Genomic DNA, 23,823 nt, shown 5'->3' with positions numbered 1-23,823 from the left:
AATGCAAAAAGTTTATCTTTTATCTTGTAATTGGCTGCACTGATTCGTTGAAAATTTGGTTTGCACAATCTAGGGCCATGGACTGTGCCTTAGAGAGTATTAATGATATGAATACATGGGTATTTGTTTTTGCAATAATTATTTTAATAACTAATATTGATGTATTTTAATATTTGTAGTATATATTACAGTATATCTAGTCTTTGTATATTTATAATTAGATTTCTAATATGAAGTTTTCATATAATTATATTTTGTGAACTATGATCTGGTAATCGACTTCTGAAAGAAAATACAATACATTCTCAGACCAGCAGGGGGTGATAATACCTGCATGAGAGGGGCCGGAAAAAAGTTAATTTGGCTAGTTAACAAAGAGTTGGTTATTTATACACCCAGCAGTTACGGAACAACATTATCATTCATTTGAAGTAGAGTTTCTGTCCACCTGATGAATGTTGAATGTTGCTGCTCTCTACCAACTTCTCTTTTAGGATTAGGGTTAGGGTTAGGAGTGAGGTTAAGGTTAGGGTTAATGTAAGAGTTAGCTTTCTAAACAAACGTGTGTAAACAGATGTGGAGAATTTATTCAGATTAGGACATAAACCATCAAGTGTTCACTGTATTATATACACAGAGATTATTGGCCTCAAAAATCTCACATTTACCTTCCCAGGAAATATGCATAATTTTCCTACATTTACCATAACACATAATATATACTTTATAGTGCCTCTGTATACAGGTTGGATGAAATGAAATTGGTTACAGACCATATACTGAAATGTTTACATCAGGGTAGGAAATCAACTTTTTCCTCTCACATTTACCAACCTGACGGGGAAAGTGTATAGTCACACAATCTTGGACTGTTTAATGCTTGTTGACACGGCAGAAATCCATTCATCATGCTGTTAGAATCAGAATCTATTTATTTCCCAAGGACACTTTATATACCAGGAATTTATACTCTGCATCCTATTGTTACCCATCCTATTATATTATTATATTGTATACCCATCCTAACTATTTAGGAGCAGTGGGCAGCTACAGTCTGACACCCAGTACTTGAAGCAGGTGCACTGTACTTCATGCTTCTGGGAGAAAGGCTGGTCTGTTGTGCTGGCTCTCTGTATATACACTTATTAACCAAAACATGGGAATGACCTGTATCTTGTGCACACTCAATAGCATGTCCAGCACTCAATGTAGTAAAATGTGACCTCAATATACATATTTTTTTTCTATGGCCACTCTGGGGCTCCATACCTTACCTACCTAGCTAGCTTACTGGGAACACCGAGCGGGACACACTTTGGCTAACAATAGCAAGTTTTGCTAAATTGTGCTAACACAACAGGTATCATAACCAAGTAACATTAAACTTACCAAAATAGTGCAACAATAGTTCGACTCAGCAGGGGTGCGGGAGTCCGGGAGAGCAGCAGGTGAGCCAACTGTCAATCACAGTTGTTGATCAAAGGCTACATGGCATCAAAGCTACTACAAATCTCATTAACGGAGCAATAATTTCCAAAATGATCACCAGCACACTTATTAGAGGGCTTGAATATAACAATTGAGACCATAATGACTCATTGAAAAATACTGATAGAAACAGTAGGAAAAGTTAGGACTGCATAGGCATCAATTTAACACAGTAAATATTTATTTTTCAGTTTCCAGTGTTTATCATTTCTGAAAACTTCTATCATGTCCCCTTTAGCCATAAAAGAAGCAGGGACTATGTGCAACTTTCTGTTCTCTAAAATCATTCTGTAACTGACAGGAGCAACAAAGTTTTCATGAATATATATTACAAACATTAAGCAGACTATAAGAAAAAAAACACTGAATTTGACAATATACTATAGACACTGTGATTTTAAAACATTCTTGAAGAATCTAAACATGGATATTCAACTGTGAGAGATGTCAAGTCTTAAAAATTGTGTTTGTGCATGCGTACTTGTCTGTAAAGAGTCCCAAAGCCCACCTCAGTCCACTTTGCAACACAAGTCCACTGAGCTAAAAGGCTTTGGATCTTTGCAGGTCAGGAGCTGGGTGATTTCACTTTGATCCTCCAATGCTTCTTCATGTATTTCACCAAACTGAATGACAGCTACTGTAGAAAACAGAAAAACAAAAATGTTTTACCATTGCTGTCTGTGTGATAGCAAAGCTATGATCAAAACACACATTTTTAAGACTGTCAAACATAGAAGTAAACTGTTTCAGATAAGGTTACACCTAGCAAGATTTCAATTGCCTATTATAACAAACTTTTAAAGACATCTTAATAGCAATCTGAGCGATCATATTGAAAATGCAAGTAAAAAAGGAAAAGGGTAATGGGACGTGATGTAAAAATGTTGATGGGCAATACCTTTTGAACAGACTCCGGCAATAGCATTGTTTCCTCCTGATATTCAACAGTGAACATGTGGTAAAATGTGAAGGTGGTGGTGAGGTCAGGACTCCATCAACAGAATCCATTTGGTCACACACAGAATTACAGATTCAGGTTCTCCTGATGAGTAATAATCAAACACTGAACTGACAACAATTCTATAACCTTAAAATACAATTTTCTCTGTGAAAACTAAGAAACTTACACAACAGAGACAGCATTGTTTATGTGAGTTACTACATAGGAACAGGTCTAAGCAGATGACTGCTGAGTTGTTTGTGTTTAAGCCAAAATAAATATAAAATATAAATATAAAATGTCTAAAAACAGCCACAGTATAACAAGCACAACTGCCACAAGAGCTGACTAAATTGGCTTTGTCTGTGGATTTTGAAAGAACTACTCATAAATAAATAAATATCTTACCTTGCACAGTGAGACCTGGGATGATGGGGAGAGACTGGACTCTGGCATCAGCAGGAATGGAGTAGAAATAAGATGAAGAAAGGCATCAGGGTTAAGATATATGCACTAATTTGGAGAACATTATTTTTACTCATAGTGAGAGTTACTGTTTAATTAACTATTCCTTCCAGTTACTTTTTAATTAACTGTTCCTTCCATCACAAAATGATCAGTCAGTATCTATAAATATATATATGTGTGTGTGTGGGGGGGGGGGGGGGTATGTATATATATATATATATACATTACACACATTCAAATACATCAATACATTGGTGGCCATGTAGAAGCTAATTGCATCAAACTCTACTTCCACAGGGATTAAAGCAAAAAAGAATCTTTTGACTGAAATGTTTTTCAAGCTTTGTAAAACATGTTACAGGTTACATTACTCTACATTGACGCCTGCTAAACAAAAAACACAATATGTAAAATTATGAGATTTCAGCGCCACTACACACATAACCATTGCTGCTTTTCACTAATGCAGCCATCAAGATTAAAGGCTCTAGATCAGGATTAGTTAAAGGGAGGAAGATGCTTTTCAACAACTTTTCTATTGACAGTTTTCTTTTTTTGTCATTTCAATACCATTTTCAATCTATGACATAACACTAATACTGTTTGCAGAGCTTGTCTCAGTTTTAGTCAACCATCTACATAACTTTTCAGTACATATGTTTATATTTTTCTTAATTAATTATTATTATACATTATATATGAGATTAAGGGCAGACAGTTCACCTGAAATTGCTATATTTGTTCTGACTTATTTCATTAGTTTGACTAATTGCATAATTTCATGGTAAAACAAAAGAGTAAAGGTTATAATATAAAAATATATTGTATGTGGGTGTATATTAATAAGTTTTATTCTGAGAGAAGAAGAAGATTTATTTTGCCCCTATTCAACTAAGAATTTTCACATAGGCTTGGTTATGCTGCAAATTGGGATAACTATTACTTCTACCACTAACACTAGCACTATTTCACAGCCATTTTTTTTTTTACTTACTGTGGCCTCAGTGAGAATAAGGATGATTCCTTGTTATAGGTCACTGCTTAGCCACTGTGACCTACACATTTCCTGCACCTTTCTGGTGCTATAATGATCCTTTAGCTGAGACATTCTCTTTGATTTTTTCTTTTTCCTCTGAGTGCTTGGTTTACATCATGGTCTCATGGACCGTCCTTATGTTTCGTCAATTGTAAATCAATTCTGCAGCCTCGCATGTCTCTTCTAAAGAGAAATAAATGAGCATGCCTTTTTGTGCACATTACAGTACACACGTAAACGTATCTGCTCTTGTGCACACAAACACGCATGAATTATTGCATGATTTATTAGAAAAGGTAAATACAAGCTGTGGGGGCTTGTTTCCCCTACACTCTTATGAGTTTTGGGGCTCTGAAACCAGAAAACAGTGTTCTAAAAACTGCCTAAAATGCAATGTGAATCCATGGAAGTAATGAGCCATGGCACCCTCTCCACTAAAAATCATCTTTTATTCAAAACTTTGAGAAAAAAAAAAAAAAAGTTTAACCTGTGCTTGCAGACAAACTTTAAATGGTCAACAACAATGCAGCTTAAAAACAGGTTGAGGAACCTTTATCCAAAGACAACACTATAGACCAAAGGAAGCCTCTTCCTATTAGGTAGTTGTCCTTCACAAGTCATCATGGCTGCAAGGCGGGGTCAAAAGAAAAGGCACCCAATCCCAAGACATGATGATGAAACCGTAACAAATCAACTCATTCTTTCACTCTAGATTCGGCAAGTTGCTGCGCCACGGGATTTCAGCTTCTCTTTGAGTTTGGGAGCCAGTGAATCTTGCGACTCAATGGTGTTCATTTCTCTAATCCAATCCCTGTATAAAACCTCCCTTTGAACGTCTACAGAAAAGCTGAAAGGCAGCACATATCCCTCCCTTCGTTCGCCTGCTCCCTGCCTCTCTGATCCACGCTCAGTGTCCGACGCGCAAGCACTCGGATAGAGCGGGGATAGAGCAGATCTAATTAAGTTTGCTGATGGTGAAAGTGATGATTATTCCGCAGGAAGAAGGAGAGGGAGGAAGAGGGCAAAGAAGATAACGAGAATAACTGCAGGGGGCCGAATACATCCTGTCCTTCTCCTCCTCATGATCATCATCATCGTCGTCACCACCACAACCATCATTAAAGTCATTATTCAAATGATTATTAATTTACACTAAAGATAATATCCATTTGAACAAGTAGATTGACTCTACATCTAGTAGAGTCCGATAATATTATTTTTTCTTCTTTAAATAACTTAACTTTCCTAAATACCTTTTGGTAATTTAATCCAAATTACATTTTCTTGATAAGGGTTTTTTTTTTTTAATCAGAAAATTGATTGTGCCATTTTAATTCTATTAACAGAATGACTCATGACTGCAAATGTGAGGACAGTCGACTTATTAAAGTTGACATATCTTATTGTTTATCCTGTTTCCCGCCTGAGTTCCCTCCTTTCTCTCCTGTCTTTAATCTGTATTAATCTCAACTGGAGGTGACTTCTTTATCAGGTCTCTAAAATGAGGCATCTGACTCCAGCACATCAGCATCCTCTGACCATCGCCTCATCCAGCCTGCCCCCCCCTCTGAACACCTCCTACTCTCACTTCCTCCAGTTACGTCCCAGCCAACCGGGAGTGTGCTCGCTGCTGGAATAAATTAAATTGCGACGGTACGGTTCAGGAGGGAGGGAGAGAGAGCGCAGCGAATGCCATTCACACATTCCGTGCGCTGAGAGTCCACCGTGAGCAGCATCAGCAGCTCTCCGTGCGCCCTGCATGCGCCCTGAGCGCGTCTCTCCAATCAAGTGCAGAAATGAGTTAGTGGACAGCGCTAGCGGTGCTTCTCACATGCGGGCGGTCTTTTTTTTTTTCTTCTCTGCGAATTCACCGAGTCCAAAACATAGTGGTGTTTAAATAATTACTCTACCTGGAAGGATTGACCCTGTGCGCTCTTGAAGCATCGTGTCCGCTGCGACTCATTCCGTTGGATTGGACGTACTCTACCTACTGCGCATCGTCGGAGGCTCTCCGCTGGAAATATGCCCCTGTGAAAAAGAAGAGAGGAGCGCGCAGTCAGGAGGTTGGATGTCATATTCTGTTTAGCTCAAGTTGCGCTGCTCCTAATTGCGCGTCTGTACTCCCCTAAAAAAAAGTCCTTTTCCAATGCTACCCCGTCTATGCGCCGAGCCAAACCCAACTTCACGGTCCTATCAGGGGATTTTGCGGAGACTAATTCCGACTAGTCACGGACCACAGTACTTACAGAATAAGGTAAAGGGCATCACATTAAATCAGTAATGGAATTTTACATATTGAAGATTTTATAACATCCTAATTTTAAATACAGTATTTTTAATGATAATTTGTTATCTTATGTACAGAAAATCCACTGTAGATAGTCTAATCTTCAAAAATAGTAGCCCGTTGCCATGATTTCTGACCCAGCAACACTGGACAAATGCAGCTCTCTCACTTCATTTTTATCCCACTCACGCCCAGACCAAAATTACAACCTTATTGTTCTCTGTGTCCACTCTGCCTCAATTCCTCTCCCTCTTCCTTTCATTCCTCCTTCCACCAGGACTCATCCAAAGTGCAGGGAGAATGAGGAGTCACCGGGGCCGGGGGAAGCAGCATGAGTGGCCCGTGCATCTCCATTAGACTGACGGCCCTCATGTTTCTATGGAAGTGGTTAACACTAAGCCTGCTCCAGAGCTGGGTGTCAGTAGGGGCCAGGGCGGCGGAGCCTGTCGGGGCTGGCTTCGGCGGCTCATCTGGGCCCCTGGGCTGGCTCCTGTCAGACAAGGGTCCTTTTCACCACTCGCAGGAGTTTGTTGATTTCACAGAGCGCTACCAGCAAGGATTCACCACCAAGTACAAGATATACAGGTGAGAGGCAGTGGGCAAGCAGGGTCCTGGGTGACTCTCTGCATGCATTGTCTGCAAAGCTGAGATAATTGCCAGGAAAGTTGCTTGTGAAATCTGAATCTAAATGCAGGAAAGCTGTGCAGTTTCATGACGCTAAGGTAGTTCCGATTCATGTGGTCTTGGTCAAAGGAAAAGAGGCATTTTTGCAGGATTTTTAGATAATTATATGCAAGAGATAACATAATACTTTTCTTTAGACTATAAAAGATGCAGATTAAGTAGGTGGCAAACTGAGGGATGAGCATAGAGAAGATTACTTAGTGGAGTTTTGCATACAAATGAAAGCTCGGCATGGAGTCTGTATAGATGCAAGCTTCTTTTGGGTGCGACTGCCTGCTTCCTCTTTTTGTGGGCAGCAGAAACATATGGTTTGAGTACAATACAAACCCTCAGAACGCTGTATATCAGTAAAAAAAAAGTGGCGATACCGCAGGAGGGTTTGAGCAAAGCAGCAGGACATAACAGATATCTGACTGAGCTAGTTGATGTGTGACAGTGGGTAGCAGAATGGCTTCAGAAGTGTGGGGTGTGAAGTATACTGGGTGTGTGCTTAGATGCAGCAGGGTACTGTTTGAAAGCTTTTGCTACGGTGACAGTTTTCTACAGTTTTTTTGGAGACAAGAGACTGGAATTAAAAGAAAATGTCAGCATTTCAAGATGCAAACCCCCAAGTGTGAATGTACAGGACATAAGGTAGTTGTCTATTTGTTCAAAGTAATGTTTTTAGTAGTAACATTAAACTAGTGAATATAATATGGATGTTGCATCTCCAAAGAAAGATTGACAATTTTTTATTTTCCATATAAACTGAATGATTCATGTACCCATCAAACTGTAATGTAACAGCTGTAAACCTTAACTGTACCAGGCAGCAGGCTTCTTTCATTCGTTAGTAGTCTGTGTGTATGCGATTGTGGGTGTGTGTTTGTGCTGGTGTTTCCCTTTGAGTTTTATTCTCTTAAGGATAGAAACGCCTCTCAAGCATTTAAACTCTATATTGAAACTGAGACCGATGAAATTATTTTAGGCGGTGGCTCAGTATGTGTTTAAAGCAGCATACTCCACGCAGTGTTTAACTGTAAGGGGAGAATATCTTTGTGTGTGTTTGTGTGATGCATATATCGTCTTATGCATATATTTATTTTACAAATTACCATAGTTAGTGTATTTTTTGCAAACTTTCCTGTTTTGACTTCAGGCTGATGTGACTGAGGATTTTCTTTGATGTGTTGCCTTTTTCAAATATTTTATTTTTCCATCTACAACAGCCAAAGAAAGCTGGTTTTCTAACTTTATGAAAAGCTTAGGTAAACAAGCAACACTGACGATGAGTTTCTTTAAAGCGTACCGTATGTCTGGGTTAAGGTTACAGTTAGCATGACTGGGTGTTCACACCAGCGTGCCTGTATCCGTGGCTCATGTGTGTACATGTGTGCCAGGTAAGTGTTTTGACACCCTGTGATGAGAGCGATGCTGTCAGAGCGTCCGCAGCCACGCGGTGGAGAGGCTGATGCCAGCTGAACAGAGGTTTGACTGACACTGGCATTTAGCAGCTGACAGGGGTGACAATGCCAGGCAAAGATAGAGAATGTAGCGCTGTTGGCTTCCCTACATCCATCACTTCCTCCCTCGCTGCCTCTCTGTTGTCCTCTTCTTTCTGTCTCTCAGGATGTCTCTATATCTCTCTTTCTCTCTAGGTTTTTTGTCTCCCTGCTCTGTCTTTACCCCTCCCTTGGATTGCAAATGTAACAGACACAAACACATCTACAGTGCTGTCATTTACACCGATGCAAACCTTGTTTAACCACTTTTATTCAACAAACTGTAGCCCTAATTCTAAAAGGCCATTTACAGTACAGTAAGACTTATATACTGTGGAACTCTATCAGCAAATATCCAGAAATGCAAGTATATAACCCTCTTTTTCCCCTCTAGCTACAGTGGCCTTTCCAGTTTCCTCAGAAGAATAACAGTAAGCTGGCTAATTAGAGCAAAAAATCCAGTAGAAACACAAGTGAAAAGGTATCACTATGTTAAAAAATATTCCGACTTTGTCATTTGCTTTTCCTCGGCTTGAAAAACAAGCCTTTTTAGGCTTTATATAACTTGCACCCGTAGCACTGTCATCCATCGCTGAGCAATCGAGGATGCCAGTTAGCTGAGAACTGAAGAGATCAGATGTGCCTTCAAACTGCGTTCGCTTTGTAGTGTTTTTTTGTTCCAAAACAGATTCATGAATTTTGAAAAGAAGAAAACCCAGGCACAATCTTTGAGTCATTTGTATTGATCAACAATACTATTCTGCCGCTTGCAGACACATTACGGTCATTTATGGGTCAGTGAAGTTCTTGTTATTCTTGTCACTGCCATGTGTTGTAATTCTAAATCCAAAGTCGAAACCTCAAATTGGCCTCTTATAGAACAGTGGAGCAGCCAAATTGTCCTCAGTTTAGACAGTTTTCCTCAATACTTGCCTGGATATTTGGTCCCCTGTAAGTAAACACAGTGACACATACTGCACAATCACACACATACACAGTGGGAGATAGCAGGATGGAGGAACAGCAGTAAGGAATGACTCTTAATTAACCACCAGGTGAAAAGAAGGTTAAATAAAAACATTAAAATCTGCCCTCTGTCTCTGCCTTTATCTTCATGTCTATCTCACACGTTCTCTCTCTTTTGGTTCCCTCCCCTTCGCCACCCCTCCCTCCCTCCTTCCCTCCCTCCCTCCCTTGTCGAATGATCTCAAACCAATTGCTCTCCCTCGCTCATAAATATTCTCCAGAGCTCGGTTGGCCTTTCCCGTCAGGGGGCAGGGGAGGGGGAGTAGTAGGGGATGAAGGAGAGGACTGGAGGGATCGGAGTACAGAGGAGGGGACATGAGAGGAACCAGCACTTTATCCCCCCCTGCTGGTTGGTCACTGCACCGGAACAGCTTGTAGCCATTTCTAATTATAATAAATGCTACAGAATGCATTATTTATGGAGTGATGTTCAGAATGGAAGTCATAAAATGTTTTAAAGTGAAATAATTTTACATTAGCACTTTCATCTTTTATCTGGACCGCATTAAAACCGAGATTAAAAAGCTCGGAGAATTACAGCTTTCTGTCGCAGCGGTGAAATATTGTTTTTTAAAAAACGTGATTTTCTAACTGCAAATCCTCAGTGAAAGAGGTTTTTCTCTTCTCAAAGTCTGATCAAATGCAATAATTGGAGTGATGAATTAATGGATTATGGGATTCAAAAGCATTTCATAACAGCTTTGTGGTTTTTCTTTTATATATTACGAGCAGTCAGCCGGTTGCATGTTTGTCCAACGGTAACACCTGGTTGATAAATAGACACTTAAAGCAATCAAAAGCATTTCTTCATTGACTGATCTCCCTGTTCACACTGATATCATGAGTTCAAATTAGATTTTTTTTTTTTTTGCTAACTACTGCTGTCACACATGTGCATCAGAGGTGGAACTGGGTGTAAAATGAACAAAAGCATGTTTCATTTAATAATTTAGAAGCTCGTGGTGTTGTGAAATAATTTCAGTGAATTTGAGAAACTCTTGCTCCACGACATCTTTGTGTGTAGTCGAGCCGTACCCACAAGACAGTAGCATATTAGTCAAAATGTCAGCTCCTCCTTTCTTCTTCTTCATGGGCCATAACTTTTATATCACGCCTCATATCTCGTGTTTTCTCCTCTCTTCTCTCCTGTCAGCCCACTGGCTATTGCATCGACTTCATTTGATGTAAGGAGTCCTCTCTTGTAATTATGGAGTGATTAGTGTTTCAATTATATGGAAACATGTTTGTAGAGAGGATAGTGTGCAGAGGCATGACGTTACAATACCTGGGCTGCACTGTGTAATCATGTCATTTACATTTGGAGGAAGTAGAGCCTAATGTGTTTTTATCTGTTTCATGTTTATGGCTGTGTTACTGCGTTGTGAATGCTTTAGATGGGAAACCACATTTAAAAGAGATTATAAAATGCGATGGAATAGACTGGTAAACAACTGCATAGAATATATAAAGCAATGAAGAGAAAAGAAGAAGAGAGAGGAGACAATCAAGGGATATATCATAATGCACCAAAAGGAAACCAGATGCTATAGTAAACCACATCATAGACAAATGCATGCACAGATGCACAGGAAATAATAATTCAACTTTTAACTCTTAGTCTTCAATTCTGGTAAAGGTTAACCTTGTAGCATTTTTGAACATAAATATCTAATTTATCAAATTACATGCATACATTAAGAAGATATACAGAATGGTGCAAATCACTGAATGGTTGGTAAAACTAATGTGTGTCTGTGCTTTCGGGAATATCAAACTTCATATTTACTCGTCATTTATATGCATTTGCAGAAATGGTAGGTTAAATTTTGCTGATGTTGCCATTCAACATACCTCCAAACTGTATACAGAGCATAGAATACAAATTAGATTGCCCAACACGTCCTAGTACATAAACAGCAAAACATGTTTTTTATTAGCGCCTTCCAAAATGGACCATATGAATGTTCTACACTGTAAAGGATGAGGACAAAAATCCATAGTTCACATTCTGTGCAAAATGCATTCGAAAATTCTGCTAATGTAACAAGAAAACAACCCTGCGTTAAAACAGTTTCACGCATTTAAAGGCTTATCAGACGCCAAAACACCAAACACTGGTTTGTAATTCTCACAGACATGATTTTACAACTCTGGAAAGTTATAATGGTGGTAACTGTTTTATCTTTTGTTGCGACGATCTTATGTTATCTTATGTTGTGACGATTTTATCTTTTGTTGCGATGACTGCGAGATAAACAGTCAAATGCAGCATTCACAAAGTAATGCACCAGGAATGCGCGCCTGCATGCATGTGATTGGCCAACACAGCGCCATGCCAGATGACGTCAAGTTACATTGCAGCAAAAGTTAAGTCTGGTTCAACTTTTTGCTGGATGACGCTGCGTAAACAGACTGCCCCCATTCAAAACAATAGGAAGGCTGCGTTTTTTTCATGCGGAACTGATGTTGGTCTGAAAGCCACCTTAGGCATCAGGAATCTGAGTTAGCCAAACCAAGTAGGTATGTCGCATTGATGTTTATTGCACATGTTTTGTCCCAGCAAGAAACCTGCATTCAACTATCATATGGTACTACATCTCAGGACTAATACACACGATATTGACACAAAAGGACATTTTGCACTAGAAAGACCATAACTTTGGAAGATTTGAAAAAATGTGAACTTGTGCTTTATGGTCTTGTAAGGCAATGACAACTACTTAGTCAAAGTTTTCAACTTTATAATTCAGGAGGCTGTTCACATTTCCTGCAGCCAACGTCCTTAATTCCTTCTTTAATTCTTTCATTCATACTTTTAACAGTGACAACAATCTTTCTCTGATCTTAAACCTGTATTAACTGATGTTTTGGCCATTTGGGGGCAGTGAAAACAAGCTGTGAACACAACATGGTAGCAAACAGTTGCTTATTTCCACATCTAGCAGTTACAGAGCAACATTATCATTCATTTGGACACATATATCTGTCCACCTGGTGAAAGTCCAATATTCACTTTCTTTTAGCTCTGTTTTTGGTCTCTATTAACTTCTGAGGGAAATATCCGACTCTTTAGCTGCTAAATGCTCAACTATGTTCACCAGCTAGTCGCTAAGTGTGTTTTTGTGATCAGGTAGTGTACAGTGGGTTTTTAGAGCTTACACATTTTCATTTGACACATTGTTATTATAAAAAAATATTGATTATATCCACTTTAACCAAGTAGTTTTTATGCTTAAACCTAACCAAATGTTAACTATACAGGTACCAGATCACAAAACAATCACATGAATCAGGTTTTTTAAGACACTGACAAAAAATCTCATCCTGTTGATAGGCAATGTATTTTTCATTTAGTTGGAGGATTTGCTAGGAGGATCATCTTAATGGTTTGCATTGATAGAAAATGGGACATGAACTGTGGTCTCAGAGCTCAACGTACAGTAATATTTTGTTGTATAGTGAACTATCCACACAGGATTTATGGGTTAGGGTTAAGACATTATGTGGTGGTATAACGCTACAGCACAATTTGTCTATCTAGGCAAGTTAAAACATACTAAATTATTTTAATAATCCACAATCTCTGTTTGACTGTTCTACCTTGGTTTAATTACAATAAAATTAGACTACTGATTAATGTCATGCCTCATTTATTATTGGTGTTATGTTTCACAAAATTCAGAACACATCTATGAGAAATTCAACTGCTTCCCCTTTGCCTCTCATGACCAAATCAAATCTGACCTTGTTTACAGTGTGAAATGCAGTTGCAGGTAGAGACTGTTGATCCTCACTGCGATGGTCTTGGGTGTTTACGATCAATGTATTAATGCCTGGAAATTTTTGTGGTAAAGATTTTTTTTTTGCAAACACGTGGCAGAAGAGACTCAGGCAGAGAGAGAAGTATAGAGCGAGATACAGTTTTTATTGAACTAGTCTTTCTTTTTTTTTCTTTTTTTTTCATGCGTGAATGCCTGAGCGGCTTGTTCACTGAGAGACAAGTCGGTCTATCGTCCTCCAGTCAGAGGTTGAATGTGTCTCCAGGACAGAAGCAGAGCTGCATCCTCCTCCTGATCACCAGCAGCAATGACAGTGATGAGGACTTCATCCAGCGCAGAGCTTATGGCTTCTGACAAGTGTGTGATGGGGGAGTTATCAGGGCCAAAGGTCCATGGAAGCAGCTTTTAAGAAGTCTGTATATTGGAGTGTATTTTGTACGGATGGCTTGAGCTATTCAAAATTTCAGAAAAATCATTGGGATAGGATCTGTAGATGTATTAATCTTCATTAAGGCATTCTTTTGTTCTCCTAATGGTCACAGCTGTGTCATTTTTATATCAAAATACACTTAAAGTATTATCTTATATCATAGATTTGGCCTGAAACAAAGAACAACATCCCATCCACCCTTAACTGAAATACTGTGAATTCACTGTTTGCCTCAATTTAAAGCCTTGAGCATGGATGTATAAAGAGAACAGGATACAGCATCGGACTCTGTTCATTTCTATCAAAGTTGCTCCGTGGCACATGAAACCAAAAAAGCCATTTCCTGCTGTAAAGAAATTATCCAGATGAATAGCGCGCATGCTCTGCATTGGGCCAATAGAGCGTGCGCCCTATGCAGAGACATCCGACGGCCGAGTGGGCTAACTTCCAGTTTAGCCCTCCGGCTAACTTGAATGGGGTTAAAATAATTCAATCATGCAGCTCTTCTAGACTTTCCAAATGCTATCAGACCGAATGGATCTAAATTCTGACAGTGAGGTGAGTCATTTCACAGGGGTTGCGACAAATGTATCCACTGTTTTGGAAAAAATGGAAAAAATGCTTTTTAGGCCCTTGTCAGACCCGGAAGTTGTAATTGTGCTGTTCTCAGGGACTTGGTCATGAGTGGTCAATGGCAAGACACATTCTCAGTGCACAGGAAGTGGCTAATTACACAGTGAAATAGAACATTATAAAAACATGGGGTAAGTACCACCAACGGCTCTTCAGAACTCTGTTTTTTTGTCCTGTTTTTCACCTCTTCACAAAGGCATAATGAAGAAAACATTTTATGACGTCTCTGCAACAAAATCCCATAATCTTTCAAGACGACATTATTCACCAGCGCTGTTTCTGAGGCACCGTAGTGTGAAGTTGCCTCTTTAAGCTCTAAAGGAACTTATTTTTAACTAACCCAAAACATTGTTATCGAATGCTTAAGTGTTTAACAACTAACTGTGGAATAAAAAACGGAGAGTATACTCGGATGGCGTGGTGTGCTTATGCACGTATGTGATGATCCATTGTGTGCAGCTACAATATGTGATTACAGTCTTAAAAGAGCCCATGCAGCCTCATTGACAGAAAGCAACTGTGTCATGAAGAGCAGGATTTAGCGTAGCTGGTGGCTCTTCTGTCTTCTGCTCCATTTGTTTGTGTGTGTGTGTGTGAATGTGTAGTTGTGAGGTTTGGGTGTGTATCCACAGCATGTATTAACAGTATGTGAATGCCTCATTATGTACACAATGTGATTCCAGGCATTCCTTGTTTTGTGTGTGAAGACAAGTCTCTTGTCAACTGTGTTATGACAAATTGCAGTACAAAAGGGATCAGCAGTCTTCATGTCAGCAAACCCTCCTGCAAATCATGCTCTCTCTCTCTCTCTCTGACTTGATCTTGCTTTCTATTATCAGAGGTGTAGTGATATTCACGGGAGCTACAAATCAATACTGCAATTGCTTTTTTAACAAAACTCACCCTCCTACAACATTTGAGCTGTTTTGTTTTTTTTTCCCCACACTGCAGCATTTCACAGTAAGACAAAGTCAGCCTGTGTTCAAATTCCCTCAATAGGCTAAAATAACAAAAATGGTACAAAAAAAAAGAAAAGAAAAAAAGGCATGTTTTCCTGTTCTGTTTTAAAAATGCTATAGAAATTTTAAAGAAATCCAATAAAATACAAATGTTAACTTTGATAGAAGAAGACAGAAATTATTTTGTATAATAAGTTTGTTTAAAATGGTGTAAAATGGTTAAAAGAAAAGGTCTAGGGTGGAAACTAAATACACATTGTCCATTCAGAGACACTTACATAAAGGAAGTCCCATTAATACCAAATAGCTGCATTGTTAGATTGATGAAAAGGTCTCTAGAAGAATCTGAACAAGAAAGGTTCCTCTCAACAAACACATACATGGACATCACATCTTCAGTCAACAATGCCAACATTTTCAACACAACTGAAGGAAGGAGCTCTGCAATTAGTCATTTGTTCAAACATTTGAAATTAAATAAGATTAGTATTGTCTCTTGATAAGTGACCTTTTGTGGTCGTGTGAACAATGATTGTTGTCTCTGAGAAGTAAAGATGGAAGTAACGCTGCAAAATCTCTTTTGGTGGAGGTCACGGTGAGGTGTACTAAGGCTGTATTAAGACCTAATCAGGCGTTGCGGCGCACCGCCACAGGGACGAGCAGAGGTGTGTGGGCGTGTTTGTATTCTGGAACGTGTGAAACAATCAGAAAATAACATTTTACCGATCTGATACCACCACCGCTCCCTCTCTTCATTCACTCTCTAGCTCACTCGACCACAGCTGCTCTTTCTCTCTCTCTCTCTCTTTTTCTCTCGTCTTGTTTAAAGTGAGTCAGGACATCGACAGAAAAGTCTAACGTTATTTTTAATGTCATCAAACAAAGAGAAATGTCCTCTCCTCCTCCTAGTCTTTGTCCTCCCTCATGGCAGGGTTGTACAGCTCTGATCAGTCTGATCGCCAGCTGTGATTGGCCACCGCAGCGTGATGCCGGGTTGCGTTTCTCCAAAAGTTGACTCTGGATCAACTTTCTCGCTGCAGGCCAGTGCAGCACTGCTGCGGCCAAAACCCCTGCAATGCACTATGCCAATTCAAATGAATGGGGAGGAATGGCGTTTTCACCGCACCACCTGATTTGGACTGAATATGGCCTAAGCGTATGACTTTGACAAAGGAGACCATTGGGGCGGCTGTGGCTCAGGAGGTCATGCACTAATTGGAAGATCAGCGGTTCGATTCCCAGCTCATCCAATCCACATGTCACAGTATCCTTGGGCAAGATACTGAACCCCAAATTGCTCCCGATGGCTGTGCCATTGGTGTGTGAACGTGTGTGTGTGAATGATTAGTTCCCACTGATGCACAGCTTGGCACCTTGCATGGCAACACCTGCCATCAGCATATGAATGTGTGTGTGTGAATAGGTGAATGTGGCTTGTAGTGTAAAAGTGCTTTGAGTGGTTGAAAGACTAGAAAGGTGCTATATAAGTGTATTGACCACTCCATTTATGTTTGTGGTCAGTCAACTCTGACTTCTTTTAACCATGACCACAAATGTATTCTAACCTTAATCAAGTCCTAATGAGTGAGGTGGCATATCAGCAAACATTTTGTGATAATCGTCTTTTGGAGAGCACTTATGTCGTCCTGCCAATATGGGCATCATATGTGTCCTTTTACAAAGCAATGACAAATGTAACTTTTTTTATTGAACACAAATTAGTCTAAAATGTATTCAGTCTATCTTTTGAGTATCATCTAGACATGATAACAAATAGAGAAAAGAAGAAAAATTTAATGTCTTTATGAAGTTTATTCACAAGCTGCACTGTAAGCACCCTAACCCTAACCCTAACCCTATGCTGCTTTCCTTTGCACCATTTTGCATCCCCAGTTCAATGCATCCCAATCATCTACAGGAGTTTTAAAACATCCATGGTAATGGTTACAATATCAATTGGTAATCAAGTGTTTGAAATGTGCATTTGAGTAACACTCAAGTACACATTTCAGCAGCATCAAAGGCATTGAAGAGCAAAATGAGCAGGAAGCAGTGTGCCATCTTGTTTATAGGACCTCTCAGCAGGTTTAATATGATTTTCACAAATTAATGGTTTGATGTTTGTTTGATGTTGTTAGAAAACAGTTGGTGGCAATTTTGTGAAGCGTTCACAACCAGCGGCTATTAACTACATCATTACGCTCTCCTTCTCCGTCTTGATCTCACTTTCTTTCCTTGTTTGTCTCTGCAGTTGGTGGTTGACTTAAAGACACAAGTCTCTCCATCTTTTTTCTGCCTCCATCTTACTCCCACTCTCATCTGACTTTCCAACTCTTCTCTTGTTAAGACTGGATCATCAGTAGCTCAGTTAACTAAGTTGACATGTGCCACTATGAAGGTGCCTTTCAGGAAAATGCCTGCTATGCGTCTGGCATGTGTAGAGTTTCTTTTGATGTTGCTCAACTGAAAAGCCTCTTTGTCTGTAATTCTTAATTTCTAAAAATCATTTCTCTGTTGCTAATGGCGCATGCATATTGAGAAGGATCAATGTCACATCAGATTAAACCAAGAGGAGAAAAAAAGTAAACTGCGGCAAAGAAAAAAATCACTAACATTGAAAACAGCGGAGCAGTTGCCGTTTCATTGCAAGGTCTTCCAAAGAAATGTAATTTGGTTTATCTTACTGAATGGAGCATGAAGGACTTTTCTCCCATTTTGCACAATTCTCTTTGGGGAGGTCCTTGAAATAACTTTGAGTCTACATCAACCAACTGTTTTGCACAGCAGGTTATTTTGGTATCTAGGGTAACCCAGCTACAAAACACAACAATATGTTCTCGTTCAGGCCTTTTTGATGATGAGCAAATATGTATCGGAGTAAGGTAACTGCCTGGTTAGTTTTTGCTTTGTCCATTGTAATGTTTGGATCCACTTGGACAAAGACAAACCATTATACATAAGTGTAACAATTTTATTGCACCTGATGCTATTTTGCTTCTTTTTGCCTGTAATTTAATCTGATACAGACCTCCAATAGCTTTGATTATGTAAAACATGTATTTCTAGGTCAAAATGCAAACAAGCTGTGCAGTGGCCAGTTACAGAATTTAATTCTGTATCCTAGAAATTCTGATTATACATTTGCATTACTAATTTACAATAGTAAATGCATTTTAAAAGAAATGTAATACTATCCAGATTATGTTTTTTTTATCAACATATTGAAACATTACTACTGTAATTGTCTGCCCATTTGAAAATGGTTATACTGAAAGTATGGGATAAATGTTCTGCTCTTGCAATACATATCTGCTCATGGCATCTAAAGCGTGATTTAACTTTTTTATGGTTATATTTAGACGCTAGGTTATAGAAAGATTCTTGTCTTGGGTAAGATACTGAAAAAGTTAACAGTAGGTTTACTTTTTAAACCTGTTTACCAAACCAGCATGCCTAATCTCAAAGTGTTCTGTTGCCTAAACCTATCATGCAAACCTCTGTCTAGAGTGTTGACATCCTGCAGATAGTACAAAAACATACTACTTTCTTCACTGTAAAAATGTTGCAAGTAACATAATCTGATGAGTAACTGTGTTTCTTAAAAACATAATTTCTTGGAGACAGGGTAAAAAATGCCTTCTTTAGAGTCAATCCAATAAAGGGAGCCATTTAATTAGTCCACCTGTCTTCATACCAATGAAAAGGCTCAAAATGTGCATTAATTACAATAAAATGGAAGAAAAAACGCCTGCACTGCAATTCACTGTGTCTCGGGCGTGTAAATATTGTGCACTTGCTTTGTAAATCACAGTTTGAATCCGAGTTTTGATATGTAGAGAAATGATCTGGACCTAACTGCTGTAAAGTCATTATACAATATCTGAGTAAAAACCGCGAGGAAATGAGAGATGGAAGAAAACTGTCTTTAGCAGTAATCAGCTCACTGTTGGAAACAGTGTATAAATGCAAATATTCAGAACACCTGCAAAGACAAGTTGAGTAATTTGTACATTTCTCTTTTTTCTTCTTTCTCTGTGACATTCACATGGTCTTATGATGAGTTGAAATGAGGTTGCATAGTAGCTCATTTCATTAACATTAGCATGATTGAGGCAGCAGCAAAAGAACATAGTGCTTTTAGGCTTATTCACGACAGACTAATTAGCTTGCAGACATTGATTAATGTCAACCATTTTTTTTAAAACAAGTATAAAAATAAATCTACTTGCTATTTTGAAGAAAAAAAAATGTCTGCATGTGTGCAATGTGTAGAAGTCAAATTATAGAATTTTGACATACAATTTCATTGAAGACACTGGAAATTGCAATGTCATTATTCTGTGCAAATTCATTTCAAGTAACAGAAGTTTGGATAATGCATCAATTATGAAGTCAGTGCACTGTCAGTGCCATGTGACTTGATATGTACGGTTCATAAATGGGTAACAGAGCTGTTCTAGGAGCAATAGGTGCTAATAGGAGCAAACAACTAAATTCATTAAAATTTTTGAAAGACATGGTGTGGCCCCTTAGGTGGTTTTCAGTCATTTAATAGTATTATATTGCAGTCATGACAGAGGTTGTGGGCTTTTTATTAACAAGGGGTCAGGCTTGACTTTATATAGATGTTCCCTTTGGCATTTTTCACAAAGAATAATGACATTGTGCTTGATCCCAACAATAATGTACTGTAAATGGGTCAGTGCGGATGTTATTGTTGATATGGTATACAGTACAGTATCACACATCGTATAGTTACAGTATATAAAATTTGATAGAACTCTACTCGGTGCTTGAAATTCATTGGAAAAAATAGGAAAAGAAGGAAAAAAAACACGAGATGAGATCATTAAAGGGAAAATGACAAATTATTGCTGGAAGCAATTGTTGTTTAAAGGCAAAAGTAAAAGTCATTTCTGTTTATTTCATTGTAGCCATCCTTTTTTAACATACAGGCTTGTTTGAGCTGAAAGGCAGTTTGAGATTTCCAGATTGCTGCTGTAAAATGGTTTGCTTAGAATTTGTTTTCACAATCGAGTGCCCTCTTTTGTTATTAAAATACACCGTTTTGTATGCAAAGTCATGCATTTGAAAAAAAAAAATGTAATCTTTTTACAATAATTCCTGCCTGATCATGCTTCAGGAGATAACATTAGCACCATCACACACTTGCATACCTGCTCAGTCACATACTGAACACAATCTGCATTGCTATGCTCAGTAGTGTGTCTCAACTGCATCAGCAGGTTATTCGCTGGGTTGATTTCCTGATTTGTTATGTTGGGCACCGAGCTGCGCCCTCAGACTGCAGACATTGTACCCTGTGATAGATGTGAGACATCTGGGCTGTGATGGACACATAGCAGGGTACGACTCCCCTGCTCTGACCAAGGCCCCTGTAGCTCTTGCAGCTCCTAACCTCCTGGTGCACAACGCTTGAGTTCGCTCAAAGGGGGGGCTGACAGGTAGATATGCAGTGAGCCCCCTGCTGCACAGCGCTGCGGGTGAAATAAACCTGCTGTCTGTGTGTGCATGTGTGTGTGTGTCTCTGATAGGCTATTCCAGTCACTCAGCATCTCACTGAGAACAGTTAAGGGTGAAATAAACCTTCAGTCTTCCATGTAATGCCAGATTCTTTGTGTGTGCATATAATGTGTGGCGTGCAATAGGTGCCGAATTGAAGTCTTCGACAACAGATCTCTGTATCTGTGTGTGTGGTGTGTTTTCCAGCTTAGCTGTGGCACCATTCATAAATGTCTGTCAGTGAGCAGCATAGCAAGGCAGCGTGTCGATCACAGTTAAGCTCTCCCTCTTTCTCTCTCCACTGCTCCCTTCTTCAGCCGGTCCCAGCGGACGGAGAGAAACGCTAATGGCCGCTCGTTATAGAGAAACACAGACATGAAACAGGCCTTAATGAGCTGTTTTCTGTTTTGTATTTTTCTCGGGGGGTCATTGTTATTGGTGGGAAATTGATTGGCAGCAGGCCTGCACCCTTGGGGCCTCTGCGATATTCTGGGCGATAGAAAAGTTGTTGCAGCAAGGGCGGCTTTGTTTAGATTTTTGCAGCTGCAGGGTGTGTGAATGCATGTGTGGGCATGTGTCTTTGCATGGGGGAGTTGGTGCATCTCTGTAGGGTGTTGGGGGTTGTATGTATGTTCAGAGAGAGAGAAGGACACGATGGGAAATTTCCCATTTGCGTCTTTGCAAAGATTATTTTTCAAGGAGAAAGCTCGTTAAATGTTTAATTTGTAAGGGATTTTAATTTCCAGAAACCATACCGTCTATTTATTATGCTGTAAAACACTATAGAATTAACAGTTCTATTTTGTGCAGTCGTGTGCTCTTGAAAACCATCTTGTATTACCATTAGATTGTGTTTCTCTGTCACAAGTAGTAAATAGTTTGCATGGAGGCTACTAGGGGTTGGTGTGTATGTTGTTTAATATAAAAATAGTGTTTGCCATTTAGTATATTTTAAAAAAAAATCAATTGAAAACTCCATATTCATCTCTTTTTTTTCAAATTTTGGCTAATCCAGTGAAAAATATACCCGACAAATCAAGATACTTCATCACATTGATGCAAAAATCCTTATACAACTTGAAGCAATAAAGGTCAATTAATCAATATCTGTTTTATATTACAGTATTTTTATTTATTATAGTATATTTAGACTTAAAGCTGGGGTATGTAGTGTTCAGGCAACTGCAAAAAAAAACCCCTCCAGAATATGAGAATAAAGCCCTCCTCCTGCAGCTCTCCCCCCCTCTCCTCTCTGTCTTAAGCCCCTCCCACCAGACGAGCAGGGGCATATGTATGCCCTTCATACACACACGCAACACCACAGTTTTACTACTGCACTCAATCACACACACACACACACACCTTCCTCTCAAGACACAACAACCTTTAGTAAACAGGAAACGGTAAACAGGATCGACTCCCATCTGTTTGAAGTCTGCCACAAAAGTAATGAGTGTCCCATCTCCCTGCTTGAATTCGAGTGCTATTGCGTTTCACTTCTGGGAGCCAAGTTCACTTCCATTGAAAGTCTCTCGCTATGGTGTTGTGGATAAGATTAAGTGCTGTTCAGTTTCCCCCACACTACAGGCAATAGTCCGATGGTCGCACGTTGTTTTTCATTCTGCTTTCTGTTGATGTTCCCGTCTTTTTCTTCTCTCCTTCTGCAATTCATATAGTCCCATCACTCCCTATCCGTCTGCTTGCCTGACCGCCAAACTTTCTGTCATGTGCAATGAGTGCATAGGCAAAGCGCACGCAGATAGGCAGGTAGTTAGGTTGACATACAGGTAGTGGACTAGTAGTCTAGTTATAGGCTTCTGTATATTAGATCTAAAAACCACAAAACAAATTATGACCCGAGTGCAACTCAATGGAGATTTTTCACCTCTTTTATCTCATTGTTTTAGTTTTGTGGCATGATTCAGGAGGCAGCAAACAAACGCTGATAACCCACTGTACTCTACCTGGTCAGCTCCTAATTGCAGGTGGACAAAGATAGCATCCAGCTGGTGAAGAGGGTGGAACATGTAGCTGCTAAAGAGCTTGCTATTTTTTGTTAGGAGATGGTAGAGACAAAACTAGAGCTAAATGGCAAGTGAGTATTGGAGTTTCATTCATCAGGTGGACAGAAACACAACTTCAAGTCGTGCAGATGTTGCTCCATGTCTGCTGGGTTTATGAGTTTTGATTGCCAAATATGTTAGCCTGAGTACATTAGTGTTAGGGTTACAGTGTTAGCATTACATTAGCCTAATCTGTCAGAGGTGTTTGTATTATGTGGTAGATTGTACGCCTTTATTATGGAGTTGAAAGTAGACCAATGACAGGAAATGACAGGACAGAGATGCAACAGCCGGACTTGAATCAGGGATGTTGCAAATAATTGTCAGCATCCTCTTCTTCTGCCACCAATCATAAATTCAGGAGCCAAAGTTCTGAAGTTGTTGAAAAATGAAGAGTATAGAGATAGGACATGGCTGTCAGCAAGCCAAATACATTTATCCTTTTACAACCTCCTCCAGGCTGCATCTTTGTACAATCAAAAAAACAAAAAAAAAAGGTTTAATGTACCTTTGGGAGTTCAGTGCAACATAATGCCACTATCAACACAACAGAAAAAAGAGTTTTGCGGCGTTCAATAAACACTTCAAAACACTTCAAAACTCTTACTCAAAATAGCTGTAATGAAGTCCAAACTACATTATTGCATTGTTTTATTGTGTTGCTCAGGTTTTGCAGGACTGTCTGAGTCATCACAGTTGGTTGTTTGTGCATACTAATTCCTTCCTTTATCGATTAAGCATTTTGAGGTAAAGTGCGAACTAATGAAATGAACTACAAGTTCATTTCATTAGTTTCTAAAGATAACTACTGTGAATCAACCAGCAAAAACACAACTGTATTTAATTTTCAAAATAAAAAACAAAATCTATCATTACACTAAAACAAAAGAATAAGACACTCTATACCTCAGTCATTTTTCAACTGCTTTTACTGTCTTTTTATGGTGAATAAGTTTAGCCACTAACCAAGGAGACTTTTACAATTTTCCTTTGTATTATATTTTAACTTAACACGCATTAAATTAG

At 39.1% G+C, this 23,823-nt stretch overlaps 1 protein-coding gene across 1 annotated transcript in view; it reads left to right on the top strand.

The window, feature by feature from the left end:
* The first annotated feature begins 5,293 nt into the window (after positions 1-5,293).
* The window catches only part of brinp3a.1 (bone morphogenetic protein/retinoic acid inducible neural-specific 3a, tandem duplicate 1), a 49,708-nt gene continuing 31,178 nt past the window's right edge, over positions 5,294-23,823 (top strand). The window contains exons 1-2 of the mRNA XM_044360500.1: positions 5,294-6,186; positions 6,497-6,804. Of these exons, the coding sequence (XP_044216435.1) occupies positions 6,551-6,804 (254 nt within the window). The 5' untranslated portion in view covers positions 5,294-6,186; positions 6,497-6,550. The remainder of the gene's footprint in view (positions 6,187-6,496; positions 6,805-23,823) is intronic.

Source organism: Thunnus albacares, chromosome 9 (genome assembly GCF_914725855.1).
Source record: "Thunnus albacares chromosome 9, fThuAlb1.1, whole genome shotgun sequence".
Taxonomy (NCBI): Eukaryota; Metazoa; Chordata; class Actinopteri; order Scombriformes; family Scombridae; genus Thunnus; species Thunnus albacares.
The sequence above is the reverse complement of the archived record's forward strand: the minus strand, read 5'-3'. Positions and strand labels throughout refer to the sequence as shown.